The sequence below is a fragment of the Ostrea edulis genome, chromosome 2 (genome assembly GCF_947568905.1).
Source record: "Ostrea edulis chromosome 2, xbOstEdul1.1, whole genome shotgun sequence".
Classification (NCBI taxonomy): domain Eukaryota; kingdom Metazoa; phylum Mollusca; class Bivalvia; order Ostreida; family Ostreidae; genus Ostrea; species Ostrea edulis.
This window is the reverse complement of record NC_079165.1, coordinates 58,592,033-58,607,893: the sequence shown is the minus strand read 5'-3', so window position 1 is coordinate 58,607,893 and position 15,861 is coordinate 58,592,033. Positions and strand designations below refer to the sequence as shown.

The 15,861-nt window shown below is 34.1% G+C and overlaps 1 protein-coding gene across 1 annotated transcript in view; it reads right to left on the bottom strand.

Moving 5' to 3' along the window:
* Nucleotides 1-13,739, bottom strand: part of LOC125680831 (fibrocystin-L-like) — a 61,142-nt gene extending 47,403 nt beyond the window's left edge. The window contains exons 1-9 of the mRNA XM_056154577.1: nucleotides 13,661-13,739; nucleotides 8,108-8,320; nucleotides 5,822-5,952; nucleotides 4,426-4,580; nucleotides 3,933-4,099; nucleotides 3,702-3,798; nucleotides 2,830-2,987; nucleotides 2,488-2,728; nucleotides 1,769-2,035 (exon numbers count right to left, since the gene is read on the bottom strand). Coding sequence (XP_056010552.1) covers nucleotides 1,769-2,035; nucleotides 2,488-2,728; nucleotides 2,830-2,987; nucleotides 3,702-3,798; nucleotides 3,933-4,099; nucleotides 4,426-4,580; nucleotides 5,822-5,952; nucleotides 8,108-8,320; nucleotides 13,661-13,711 — 1,480 coding nt within the window. The 5' untranslated portion in view covers nucleotides 13,712-13,739. The remainder of the gene's footprint in view (nucleotides 1-1,768; nucleotides 2,036-2,487; nucleotides 2,729-2,829; nucleotides 2,988-3,701; nucleotides 3,799-3,932; nucleotides 4,100-4,425; nucleotides 4,581-5,821; nucleotides 5,953-8,107; nucleotides 8,321-13,660) is intronic.
* Nucleotides 13,740-15,861: the final 2,122 nt, after the last annotated feature.

The window sequence follows — 15,861 nt, the reverse complement described above, 5'->3', positions numbered from 1 at the left end:
CATAAGCATGATAAAGATGTTATTTTGGTAAAGATAACATGATAAAGATGTTATTTTGGTAGGAAGAGTACAAAATTTCTTTATTCTTTTAAAAAGATGTACTTTTGAAGGAACAGTTTATATGCATAGTGAACTGAAGTTTACTTTCCAGATGAACCCCAACAAACACTTTCAATAGGATGATCAGAAATTTTAATATTGAATATTTGTGAATTTGATTTTGATTTTTCTTTGAAGTGTACCCATGAGCATGTGTTTTGTTTTAGGTGGATTCAAAATCATCTGGTTCTGTGAACCCCAAATTTCAACTTTGCAAATGTCATTTTAGGTAAATTCTCAACAGACAATAAATTCCTATCACTGGCATGCAAAGTTCCATCATATGCAAAAAGATGTAGGTGACAATGTTTAATAAACAATCCTGGTAGATCAATAAAATACTTTTAACATAAAAATAATAAAGGTTCCAAAATAGAACCCTGTGGTACCCCCTCCTGTGATAGATAAAGTATTGGAAGACAACCAACCCATTTTCTGTTAAAATAAATATGACTTAAACAAGTTTAATTAATTTAAATCTATTGCCATTGGATGAATATTGTATCATTTCAACTTTTTAATAAGAATATCATGATTAACCAAATCAAATTCCATATCAAAGTTAAGAAATTTAGTACCAATAAGGTTGACATGATCATTGCTCACAACTGGTTTTCTTTTTATTTCAAGTAAGTGTTGTTAGAATGAATGAAATTCCCAAAATCCAGACGGTGAATTTGTTAGTAGGTCATAGGTAGAATGAAATTATGGACTTGATTAGCAATACAGTGTTACCTCGGTAAATTGCCACTCGTTATATTGCTATCCCCGCATACCGCCATCGAAATGTGTAGAACAGATTTCCATACACACTAAACACCCCGATATAACGCCAACCTCACCTATCGCCATCCGCAACCTGTTTTCATGTCCAAGAGGTCAAAGTGCCTTTCTAAATCCCCCGATAGCAATGCCAATCATCGGGGATCAGAAGCCCTAATTATACATAATTAGTCTGCTCCAGTGAATCAGAGCAAAATCAAATTAAGTGCCTGTCATGAAAACAGGTAAGCATAGGTAATTGCGATAATAACTTGAACATACTCTATTAAAAATTGTCTCTGATACTGTCCAGTAGTATTGCCTACTCATGAACAACTGAGAAACAAAACTACTATCGGCTGCAAACTTCCGACAATTTTCGTTTGCACACTATCCAAATCTCTATACGATGAGACTTGCTATCAACTGCTGAAAATTTCGTATACCATGTGACTTTTGTGTGTATTTAGGTGTGCGACATCATATTTCTGTGTTCCAGAAAAAAAGTTAAGAGCTATTAAATGTGTGTTTGTCAACCACTCAACCTATTCAATCAGCGTAGAACCTACCATGACACAAATGAAATTATTGTAGATATACTTGCGTGTTTTACAAATGCAAAAGCGCAGAATATGCACTTTTAAAGAAAGTTTTAAGAAGTAAAGCAAACCAATTTCATGCATTTAGATATCTCGTCATATGTGGACGACAATAAAAGGACGATAATCAACCACATTATTTTTCAATGAACTAAAATTACCAAACTCTTCATAATGTCACCCTCGATATAACGCAAAAATAGCGTGGGACAAAAGCTGGCGATATAACAAGGTAACACTGTAATTACAAAAAAAGGACAAAAGTTAAATGTGTAAATCATAAATAAACAATAGGTCCCAATTCTCACCCCCAACGCTACATGAAGCAGGATTCACAGAAGTAATGGTCATAGTGGACACAAATTCACATATAACCCCTGATACCATGGCAGCTTTTCCTTTGCCCACTACTTTGACTTCTATTGTGTGGGTTCCTGCAGGTACCTGACTGGGGCTGCAGATAATCTGTACTGCAGAAGAGGAGGTGACAACACATGCCACTCCTGCTATAGTCACTGTGTTCTCTGCTAAATTTGCTGAGAATTCACTTCCAGATATTGTAAGCTGAACAGGAACTGTAATGTACAATAAAAAAAATATTTAGTATTTTTACATTTTAAAAGCACAGTCTGTTATCAACTAAGATTTTTTTTTTAAGTCACTATGATATCACTAATAGCAATTCAATTATCAAATTTAGTACATTTTACATTCTTGATACAAGTTGTGTTTGTGAACCACAAAACCCATGAGTGTGGCCACATTCAAATTTGACCTTGATGACTAACATTACCTTCATCAATCAAATAGCTTTGACCTTGACCTTTGAGTTCACCAAATATGAATTTCATATTTAAGTTAAAATGTCATGACCAATGTTCAAATTGCAAAATATATAAAAAAAATTGGACAGACCAAAAACAAAGTGCTTCCAATCTTTATAATCTCCACGGCATGACAAGGTGTGTAAAAATTTAGAGAACAGAATGTTAACTCTTTAAATTGGATATCAGTAACAGCAACTTGCCTCCTGAGGAAGAGCAGCTTTGGATGACAGGGGTACTTGTAACAGACCATTGAAACGAGCACCCTGGGGGGTCGGTTGCTGCACTACATCGTGTAGGTATTTCATTGACAAAGGCTGTAACCTGAGGCGATGTACTGTAACTATGTAGCATGTCTCCTTGAATTGGATCAAAGGTCAAACCTCCATTTGCCACTGTAACTACTTCCATTGTAACATCTAACCCTGACAACTGGTTTGTAAACTGAAAAAAAACAACATGTCCATTCTTGTATTATTTGTGCTCTCTCTCTCTCTCTCTCTCTCATGACAAAAAGATCTTATATCTACCCACTCTAGTATTACCTGGATTGTATCCTGGTCACCTGGAATTGACAAAAATGCCACGCTGAGGTCAAAGTTTGCACAGTCTCCATGCTTATAGGTGTAGATTTCCCCCATCGTGGGTACACTTGACATCAGAACCTCCTTTAACTGCTTCCCAGTTACAGAGGGAGTAATTGCTGAAATTAGGGAAATTCAATAATTTGATGAGAACAGATTCTGTAAAACTAAATAACATTCCCGCTAACAATTTAAATCTAAACAAGACACCTACAAGTAATACAGAGTCACATATAAGTTATCTGCATCAACAAGAGACGATTGGGTGACAACTTTCTATTATACATGTGCATGTAAACCAAACCCTAGCGCTTGGTCCCTGATTAAACAGTCGTCATGAATTCCATACTTTTGGTAGAAGCCTCCTTGCTCATTATATAACTATCAACTTGGTTTTTTTCTGCTCATTGCATGTTAATGAGTTAAAAAGAAGATTTAAAGATTTAATTAATTTACAATAAAATGATACATAGAGCCCCATCCTGGATCATGAACCCCTGCCCAATGGAACAAGAATTTCACAATAGTTTAGGTACAAGATTCCAAGAGTACATAAATTAAAAATTGTAAAAATAGTAAAATTCTGAAAACTACATCCCAATTCTGTGCAACATTTACCATACAATTTAAAAAATCATAAAATGTTCAAAATCAAATTTTAACACATGATAACTACTGGACACACACTACAATAGGTCACCTCAGTACCTGTGGTGACTTATCTTCATCTATGAAATATCATAAAAGGCAAGACTTCTATCAATAATGTTGCTACAACAAGGGGTTACAGATGGATAATATCACTTCATTCTGTACACTCTCTACCTACTTACCAACAGATTCATCTCCCTTGAAGGACAGCGTGAAGGTCCCTGTGATTGGGGGCGAGGCTGCACTCTGCCGCGTCACAGTCACCAACAGGCCATTGGTCTTTGAATAAAAAACATGAGAATTGACAAAATTCACACAATACAGTAAACTTAAGATATTTTTTATTTCATACAAAATTATATGCTCTTTGTTACTAATATCCAATCATAAAGAGAAAGATTATCATTTCCAACCTGTTCTGTGACAACGCTAAACAGAGGAAAGTCATGTCCACATTCAAGGGGTATGAAAGTGATCTCCACACTATACAGCGAGCCAACTGTGGTGACTGCTCCTTGGATATAGTGAATCTTCTGACCATTGGGCCGCACTGGTTTAAGGCGAAGCAAGTTGACATTCTCTGTAAGATAATCTTTAATGAGAATAAATCACCAAATACACACCAAGATATAAGAGATATCTATCATTGGTGACACTGAAGTTTCAGCAATTTTGACAAGAAGTTTTGTTGATATGCAATTCACAGGAATCCATTCTATAACCACATTTGTGGGCAAAAATTGGACTTCACTTTATTTCGAGGTCTGGCTTCAAACAAAAAAATTCAAATTTAACATAAGATTATGAAAGCACATTTAAGAATTACTTTAAAGAATAACTATACTTTAATTCTAGCAATGAAAACACATTGACTAAAATATGGAAGTTGAATAATTATCTTCAAACCTAGATCTGTTGTACTTTGTCCATTTCCAATATATACTTCATCTATAAATACATCTCCAGCCCTTTTAACCATGATACTGTGTAGTTTGAACAGTTGCCCATTACTAACATGATTAGTAAGTGCCGTCAGCATGTTAATGCAGGTGTATTTCCATCTATCAATCACAAAAATAACAACTGCATGAATACAACATGGAATATATATAGTAAAAGGGAATATCTGCAGGAGGGTCGGTCCATCAGCTCATTTGGTATCAGCAACTGCACGGTTCATGGAGGTCACAGGTTTGAGCTCAAGCCCAGCAAACACTTTTCCCTTCCTGTTACATTTGGAAAATATACACTATATATCTGTACATTGTTACAGCCATAATGAGAATTTCAAATTCTTTTTATCTCCCAGGATCTCAACTTAACCTATTTGTCTATATGGCTTTTCCATTGGACTGATATACAATAAAATTATATCCTAGACAATTAACCTTTTTTGTAATGATCATGGCCTTGTTCAAATAATTATTTGGCCATGACCATGATACATGTATGTACACCAAGATACGCCTACACGTTACTACATATATAAGCATCACAAATATTCTAGTTTACGTTTATGGTTCCTGTCATAAAAAAGATTTCTGAGAATTATTAGAAATAATTATTTCAATAATGTTCCTTGTTCCAAGGTTTCACTTTCATACAAAACAGTGCGTTTTCTCCCTTATATAACTGATACCGATAAACAGTACCATTTCCAATGCCAAATACTATCAATTTTTCCTATTTCTTTGGTTAAAAACAGCCCAGCAACAAACCACTAGGACATCATAATTTACTTTGACGAAATGTCATACAAGTTATCTAATTTCTTCACTTCCTCTGCACAAGGAGATGAATTTAGTAAGGTTACTCAAAGCTATGAACAATCAAGACATATAACAGACATTGCAATATCTCAATGACATGATTAAGATAAACTACCAATGAAACATCTACTATATTTAAAGTCGTAATTATACGTATATAGCCATTTTGTCTTCCAAACTATAAAACATTTATAAAAAGTTTCTCCATGACAAAAAATTATATGATATACTGTAAACGTATTATATTTGGCGTGTACGATATTTGGCGGAAATCGTTTTTTCAACAAGTTAGCGTAGATTTGATTTAGCGCATTCCTGAATTACTTTAAACATCTAGATTTACGGATGGCATTTAGCAATGTACTTGATTTAGCGGAAGCTGCGTTCCGCCAAAGGCGCTAAATAGAATACACAGCAAAATGTAATACATTTACAGTATATTGTGAATAACCTATTTTTAACAATGTACTAGGTCGATGAGCATCCTGTTATTTGACCTTGCACTATTCCTAGTGTTCTGCCTTTGAACTTACACATCTGATTCTTCTCCAATGCTGATGGTGGAGGTCAAATACTGATTTTCAATCACAACCATATTCTCATCTGAATAGGAGTATTTTACAGTCAATGAATTTTGTATGGCTCCATGGTAAGCAATACACATCTACAATGACATTAATAGCAACACAATCATAAATTTTAAATACACATTTCTAAATGTGAAAAATATGTTCTGTGATCACTAATTACTGCTTGCTAGATAGGGTTTACTTAAACAAGAGGCCCATGGGCCATATCACTTACCGGAGTCACCTTGGCCCATATTTAAGGATTTTCCCTACATGTTCGCTACATGTTCACATGTAAAACTTTGATTGCTATTGTGGCCCCAACACAACCTTGGGGGAGGCATGATTTTTACAAATTTGAATCTCTACTATGTCAGGAAGCTTTCATGTAAATGTAAACTTTTCTGGCCCACTGTGGTTCTTGAGAAGATTTCTAAAGATTTTCACTATATATTTCTATGTAAAACTTTGATCCCCTTTTGTGGTCCCACCCTACCCCCAGAGGCCACGATGTTTACAAACTTGAATCTGCACTATGACAGGAAGCTTTCTTGTAAATATAAACTCCTCTGGCCAAATGGTTCTTGAGAAGAAGATTTTTAAAGATTTTTCCTATATATTTCTATGTAAAACTTTGATCCCCTATTGTGGCCCCACCCTACCCTCAGGGGCCATGGTTTAAAAAAACTTGAATCACAAGGGCTTCTTATCCATTTTGTTCTCAATCTATACATAAAGATATATATATATATATGTATATATATATATATATAGATTGAGAACAAAATGGATAAGAAGCCCCTGTGCTTGAATCTGCATTATATTAGGAAGCTTTTGTGTAAATGTAAACTTTTCTGGCACAATGGTTCTTGAGAAGAAGATTTTTAAAGATTTTCCCTATATATTCCCATGTAAATCTTTGATGACGGACAACGGACAAATTTCGATAAGAAAAGCTCACTTGAGCCTTCAGCTCAGGTGAACTAAAAATGAGTTTAACAAAAGTTCAAACAATAGTTCTACAGTGCGGGACATATCTCCTCACAGTGTCTACAAGCTTTTCTATGAAGGCCCATAGCGACCTTGACCTTTGAACCCAAAATCAATAGAATTCTTCCTCTGTTGATGACAAAGCTATATGTGAAGTTTGAAATCAATCAAGCAAGAGATGTGATGTATAGAGTGTCTACAAGTTCAGTGTTACAGAAACATTCCCATTACGCGTGTATCCCCTCTTGCAATGAATTGCAAAGGAATAAAAAGAAATTCCTTCACCTCATCCAAAACATACCAACCCAAATTGATTTTACTGGCAATATATTGTAATGTCAATGGTGGGTGGGATTTTTGGGGGGGGGGGGGGATTATGTTTTTTTTTGTGTTTTCTTTTGATCATGTCTTTCTTGTTCATTTTCTTCAGTAATAAACAAAGGTTTGACATAGGTTTATATGGCAGAGAAAAATAAGTATGTCCATGTACATGTATAGTTCCTCATAGTTGTAATATTTATCATGTGGAATCATTATTTTTGAAGGCTCAATATTTGTGGATTCCATGGGTACACATATCCCGCAAATTTCTAACTACAACAAAATACACAATTTCTGAATGTACAGAAACAATACCCACAAAATTACATCCCAACGAAACTAAAATCTCCATATTATCCACAAAAATTGCCCCCCCCCCCCCCCCCCCCCCTCATCCTCATAAATTTAAATGATTCCACAGTAACAAAGATTAATATATCAAAATTGAATGTAGATCACATAAATTGGATCTCCTAGTCTAGAATTGATAATAAAATATCCCTCCCTCCATCTCCCAACTTGAAATACACAAACTGCATACCTGAAGATCATTTTAAGCATTAGCACAGACAAACTAGATGGAGTGAATGTGTGTCTTAGACACAGTAACCCCCAACTACATTTTACTTGGAAAATAACAAACAAGGTGTTCAAAACTCCATCAAGACTAATCATTCTACGTTACCCACTAAAACTGGATCTATCCTAGCTCATTCCCTAAAATCTCTCAACACAAACCGTTTATTGCCAGTTTCAATCACTAATTGCCAGTTACAATCACTTGTTGCCAGCTACCACTCCTCAATAGATCGACTAACAAATTTGGTAAAATATTTTTAAGAAATCCACAAAAATTTTTATTATTATTTTTTTGCATTATCTTGCTTACAAGAACACTATTTGGCAGACACATACAACGAAAAACATCCAAATACTCACTGTATTCACAGCTGATCCCAAATACAATCCATTGACGTTATTGTAAAGGTACTTGGGGTTCTTGACAAATCCTTTCCCACAGAAAGCTTCCTGGTCATCTATCCAATCCCCGTCCACAATGTTGTTACTCTCATATTTATTGTGGAACACACCTGTCTCTCCCAAGAATCTGGGGCATCTGGTAGTGAACATCTGACCTATTTTATTTATAATCTGTCAAATAAAATTAAATATCAGATACCAAAATAACAGGTAGGAATTATTTTAGTGGACTAAAGCATGATGATTTCCCCTTCTTCATGAATGATAAATCATAACTTGCGATGAACAAGAAGTGTTTGTGAAAATTGTGGCTTAGAGACTTAATAATTTGACCTTAGTGTTACATTAAGATGTTACCTTCACCTTAAGATTGAACAAGTGAAAGTTCAAACTTTAAGAGTCATTGTCTAAATCATTGCTTGATAATACCAATACACAAGTCAGATTCAAGACAACTTGTACCATGAAAATTAAAATCAAATTCCATAAGTATGCCCATAATACAAATCTTAGAATGATGTAGGTCAGAATCAAAGTGCACTTGCAAATACATGTAGCAGGGTAATGCAATTCTTGTAAAATTATGAAAATGTGCAAGTTGGAATCGAAGTGCATTTGCAAATAGCAGGGCATGAGTAAATAGGCCATCTCCTACCCTGAACAGCATATCCATGGGTCATCTTTAACATGTACAGCAAAGCATATAATAAAATGTGATAATCTAAACAGTCTTTGTGCCTATAAAATTACCATTGTAAGTTTGACCTTGACCTTTGACCTATTACTTTGAAAAACAATATGCTTCTTACTCTAATCTTGGGGAGTAAGTGTACCAAGTTTATGATCTTTGTCTTAAACTGTTTTCATCTGATCCACAAAGTGATGACAGGCAAATGAACTGCACCATACCATACCATACATGATGGGTGTTTAAAAAATGACATGCAACAAGAATTTAAACTCCATTACTTATCAAGAAAATGTTGGTCATATCCACCATTTTTAAACCTTGAATTTAGAATACATCCCTAGATACATACATATATATCATAATTTTATAGCATACATATGGTCGAAGTATGTAATATGTACAATTGTTTTTTTTTTTTTTTTTTTTTTTTTTTTTTTTTCCAAGATGGCCACCGTGGTCAGATGTGTGTTAACACCTCTCCTAGTTTATCTGGCTTTTAAACAAATTTCTACCGTTTTATTCTTCCAAGAGTTAGAGGAGGATTTTACTTATACACCAGGATTTAGATGGCCTATTTTGAATTCAAAGTTATGTTGTTTTGGACGTGAAATTTTAACAAGAAGTTTATCTATGGAGCATTCAACGAAATCAAGAAGTTCTGTGAGGACTACTCACTATATAGGATTTTTATGTCTACTTTTATCAAACGATGTCCATTTAAACCCAGGACCAGAAGGAGCTCAACAGACCATAAATGCTCACTGTATTGGATGTAATCAGGTAGTGAAAACTACAACCCAAACCATGGAAATTCCTAATCAGGTAGAATGGCTGTGTGACTCTTGTATAAGTGAAATTTCAACTGGCTTTAATGTTGACCTATCTCTTGAGAAATTTTTGGAAACTGTACCTAAGGGAATTTTATATGCACACTTGAATGTGAGAGGAATTTTAAGTAAATTGGATCAAATCAAAATAATGCTACGTAAAGGTGCATTTGATGTTCTGGCCTTGACTGAAAGTAAATTGGACAACAAAATAGAAAATTCTGAAATATCAATGAATGGTTACAGAATTCTGAGGAGGGATAGAAACCGGAATGGGGGTGGAATATTAGTCTACATTAAAGAAAAATTTACCATTACAAACATAAAAATCATGGATGATTTGGAAATGCTTGAATTTGTGATTTCTATTGGGCAGTCGACTAAGACATCCTGTGCTTTATCTTATCGACCTCCAGATTCAACAGTAGATTGGTTAGAGAAGTTTGAGGGGCGGATTGAACAACTAATAGCAGAACACAAAGATATTCTAATTATGGGCGATTTCAATGTGGATGAGTACAAGACAAAGCGTTTAAAGACTATCATGAAAAACATTGGATTTCAGCAACTGATAAAAAACCCTACACGTGAGACTAAAGACTCCAGTACTTTAATTGACCATATTTATGTAAATAGTCCGGATAAGTTTTCTTCATCAGGAGTATTCCCAATAGGATTAAGTGACCACAACTTGATTTACGCTGTAAATGGTAAAATTAGAGCCGGTGCAAACAGTCACGTTCATATTAAATATAGAAATTTTAAAAACTTAAATGAGAGCAGTTTTCAAGAAGAACTAAACACTATTGACTGGAGTCCCATATATGAAATGGTGGATATTGATACTATGTGGCAATTCTTTTATTCTAAATTTTTTGAAGTGGTGGATAAACACATTCCTCTAAAAGAAAGAAGAATTAACTCACGTTCAGAAGAATGGATAAACGATGACATACTTACAGAAATGCACTGTCGTGAACACCTCTTTAAAAAGGCGACACAGAGTAATGATGATCACGCGTGGAACCTATACAGAGCATCAAGAAACAGGGTGACGAAAAAGATCAGGGAGGCAAAACATGCATTTGTTGAGGAAGCAATTTCCCAGGCAGAAAACAAGCCCAAGGACATGTGGGACAAACTTAGGCAATTCTTACCATCTAAGAAAACGAATACAAACTGTACATTTCTTAAGGACAATAACGTAATTTTTAAAGATACAAAGGATATTGCCGAATGTTTTAATAATTACTTTTGTAACATTGGTCATGAGCTAGGAAAACATTTTGATGACACTTTACCTACAGTTGAAGAACAAATGCCTAAAAATTCTTATACAATACCAGGTATAACTGCAGAATTTATTGAAAATGAGATAAAATGTATGTCTGCATCAAAGGCAACAGGTTTGGATGGTATCTCTGTCAAACTTCTAAAACTTTCATCAAACAGTGTATGTGATATTCTTGCATATATTTTCAACTATTCTATATCTTCATGTACTTGTGCAGATGACTGGAAAAAGGCACGAGTTGTACCACTTTTTAAATCAGGGGATGAATGTCTAGTTAATAATTATCGGCCTGTATCCATTTTACCTTGTGTGAGCAAAATTTTAGAAAGGCATGTTTTTAATTCATTTTATGAGTATTTGTCAGTAAATTCTCTAATTACAGATTGTCAGTCTGGTTTTAGGCCAAAACACTCATGTGAAAGTACTCTTATTTCTCTAGTAGATAGATGGCTTAAAAATATTGATGAAGGTAAACTTACTGGTGTAATTTTTATAGACTTACGGAAAGCATTTGACACTATAAATCACAAGGTTTTATTACACAAACTCAAGTCATTTGGCATATGCAATGATACTTTTGAATGGTTTAAATCATATCTAACAAATCGTACACAGAGAGTTATTTGGAAAGGCAATTTATCGGAGGAAAGAAATGTAACCATTGGAGTTCCGCAAGGCTCTATTTTAGGCCCATTGTTTTTTATCCTGTATATTAATGACTATCCACAAGCACTGAAACATTCTCATGTAAATATGTATGCAGATGATACTTCACAAGATGTAACAGATAAGTCAGTGGAAAATATTGAGTCAAAGATGTATGAAGATCTTCAGCGCAGTATAATGTGGATTAAGGAAAATAAATTAAGCTTAAACCTGTCTAAAACTCAATGTATGCTTATTGGATCGGCACAAAAATTATCAAAGTATCGAAAATTAAATTTAGTGGTAAATAACCATGTCATAGAATGTGTTCAGGAGTCAAAATTACTTGGTATTATTATTGATGAAACTTTGTCCTGGAAAAGTCATATAGAATCACTTATGAACAAGATTTCCAAGAGAATTGGCATTTTAAGAAGAATAAGATATTTTATGTCAAACGATGCGCTGCTGAAGATTTTTAATACTATGATTTTTCCACATTTTACATATTGTTGTACTATATGGAGCAATCCAAGAAATGCTGAAAATGTGAATAAGCTTTTTATATTGCAAAAACGAGCTGCAAGGGTAATTCTTAACATCAGAAATTTTGAAACACCATCTAATGTCATGTTTACAGAACTTAACTGGTTGCCTCTATCAGATTACTTTGTCTATAGAAAAGTCATTTTAGTGTATAAAGTTTTACATGGTTTAATGCCAGATTATTTAAATGTTTTTAAATATGTATCAGAAGTCAGTCAGAGGCAAACTAGAAATTCTTATTCAAATATTTTGTATATACCCAGGGCAAAAACAGAATATTATAGAAGATCTTTCAGCATTTCAGGGAGCACAGTGTGGAATGCCTTGAGTCAAAACATAAGAAACTCAACGAGTGTTGCGTGTTTTAAGAGAAATTATCTTAGAGATTATCACCATACTTTTTAAGCTTCATTTTGTATTCTATTTATCTTACATTCATAATTATTTCTTAAGTTTATATGTATTCTACTTCTTTTAATCTGTGTTTATTTTACTAATATATGTCTGTATGTATGTTATATGCAGGACCATATTGAAAACTAGCGTTATCGCTAAATATGTAATCCTGGTTAAATAAAGGTCTTATTATTATTATTATTAAAGAATCAAATGTAAAGAAGAGCACTGCATTATCTTTGTTACTTGTCTATTAAAAAGAAACAATTACGTCAAACTCAGCACCCACAGCAAGTTCAGTAGTCTACAGCCCTTAAAGGTTTGATCTACATGTGTCTCATATTTACAGGTGAGGATCTGAAGTATGTATGTTGTTTAACATCTCTAAGTAACTTACATGCCAGAAAGTTTGGTTAAAATCCAAATACTTTATAGCCTACTCCCAAAAATTCAATCATTCAGAAAAAAAAAACAGATTACATTCAGCAATTCAAACTGAACATGCTGACTTGCATAGCAAGATGTAACTTTCATGCAAGTTAAGTTCAGGTAGGGCCTAAGGTTACATGTACATGAGAATGTGACAGGGTTCAAAATATCAATTTAACCTGCTTCAAACACTGTAACCTGACCAGCATCTGAATCTATTTATACCAAATTCAACATATGAAACAACAACAATTATCCCTAGACAATTATGAACAAGGTAAGTTTTGATCAGATGGGGCCTTCAACAGCTTCAGAATTAGAAAAAAGATTAAAAACTTGGATGCCAATGGTATAGCATTACGAGTTCTCCCCAACTCTATGAAGGTGAGCTAAAAATGCTGTCCAAAGTCTGCAAAAACAGAGATTTATGTTTTGCAACAACCAGAATTGTTTCCCACACATTTCATAGCCATGCTGTTTGATTTATAGCAGAGACTATGAGACCTCCATCACCAAGAGCTTAGTCCATCTAGATCTACCACCTACCATTTACCACCTACCATTTAATGGCATAATCAAGTATATGACAAGAAAAGTACTTTTAAAAAAAACAACATTTTCATGGATTTTCAAAACTTAAACAATTTAAAGAAAAAATTGAAGTTTTACAGTGCAGTACATACAGCATTTTCATCATCATTCGGTGTAAACACAGGGGAGATGATCCCTTCCATCTCTACAGCAAAAGTGTTGGCTTCTGGCTTGCCATTTACTTCTTCTGCGACTTGTATTTCTAGCTTTTCTCCCTGAGAGCCATCAGACACCATGTACTCTAGAGGAGGGATATTTCCTGTGCAAGACAAAGGACTTTAATGATAAAACTATCCTTTCTTGCATGTAAAGTTACTCATGACATAAATGCTCAATGGCTCATCATAAATGAAGATATTAAAACTGGTCAAAATAAAGTAACCCAAATACAGAGTCATTTACTTGATCACAAAAATAACATACCGGTATATATGATTTAATACCAATCATTCTAAAAGTCACTTCTCTTTGATACCTCAATCTAATTAAAATCAGACTTCTTAGATCCACGCGGTATACTCTGCATAAGAAGATCTGACAACCCAATTAGGGGTCATGTTCATGTGAACTTTATGTTAAAAATAGCCAATCAGCGCGTCACCTATGAAATCGTCGGTGTTCACAATTTAAGGAAAATGGTTGCGATTGTTTGGTTCGAAAGAAAACACATCGCAGCTAGATGCTACGTCACAATGCATCGTTTACGTTGACTGGCGTTATATTCCTCGTGTTATTTAAGAAAACCATCCTGAAAACTATTAAAATCGTACCCATCCCTATTCATACATAAATAGGAATTCACAATTAATTCAATTTGGGTGTATTTCATATCATACGTTTTGTTGTTTGTATGAACGGAATAGATTAAGCATTATTGCGAAAGTTTAAAATTTGTTATGTGAGAATATACAATTTTACAGTGTGGAATAAACTTCGTGGGAGAGAAGCAATTTGTTTACGAATTGCTAGGAACCGCCTAAATAGCCATCATTGTCTGTATGGCGCAATCTGACTGGCTGATAGTTCTAATGAATATTCCAAGCCAAAGGTCATGCATGTCATGGGGTTATGTCAGATCCTATTGTAGCGATTGTGAGCGTATTCTAGGATCTGATTATAATTAGATTGTTTGATACCTCATCACTTATGAGCGTATTCTAGGATCTGATTTTAATTAGATTATGTTTGATACCTCATCACTTATGAGCGTATTCTAGGATCTGATTATAATTAGATTGTTTGATACTTCATCACTTATGAGCGTATTCTAGGATCTGATTATAATTAGATTGTTTGATACCTCATCACTTATGAGCGTATTCTAGGATCTGATTATAATTAGATTGTTTGATACCTCATCACTTATGAGCGTATTCTAGGATCTGATTATAATTAGATTGTTTGATACCTCATCACTTATGAGCGTATTCTAGGATCTGATTATAATTAGATTGTTTGATACCTCATCACTTATGAGCGTATTCTAGGATCTGATTTTAATTAGATTGTTTGATACCTCATCACTTATGAGCATATTCTAGGATCTGATTATAATTAGATTGTTTGATACCTCATCACTTATGAGCGTATTCTAGGATCTGATTATAATTAGATTGTTTGATACCTCATCACTTATGAGCGTATTCTAGGATCTGATTTTAATTAGATTATGTTTGATACCTCATCACTTATGAGCGTATTCTAGGATCTGATTTTAATTAGATTGTTTGATACCTCATCACTTATGAGCGTATTCTAGGATCTGATTATAATTAGATTGTTTGATACCTCATCACTTATGAGCGTATTCTAGGATCTGATTTTAATTAGATTGTTTGATACCTCATCACTTATGATCAAGGATTCACAGAGAAACAAGAAGCACACTATTACCTCTTTTTGTGAAAAACTGGATCTTCAATGACACCTTAACATCAGGAGTTGTAATTTCCTCTCTCTGTACACCTATATTGTCAATGCCATTAATAAACCAGGGAAGATTCTTAATTGCATTGGCAATTTCTGCAAAACCTGTGGTTGTGGTTAGGGGTTCTGAAAAAAGATTTTGAGTATGAATAATACCACATACATGTACTATACAACAGTATATTTCATACTATAGCATTTATCATGAATTAGTGCATTTGTCTACTGGTGTGGTGTTTTTCTTTGATGTTTAGTAGCTGATATATTAGATACAGTGCTGATATATTATCATATGTAATATTTATGAATGGTAGCGAGATCCACCTTCTTTATGTCATTGGCTGAATATACTGTAAAGAGGGAAATA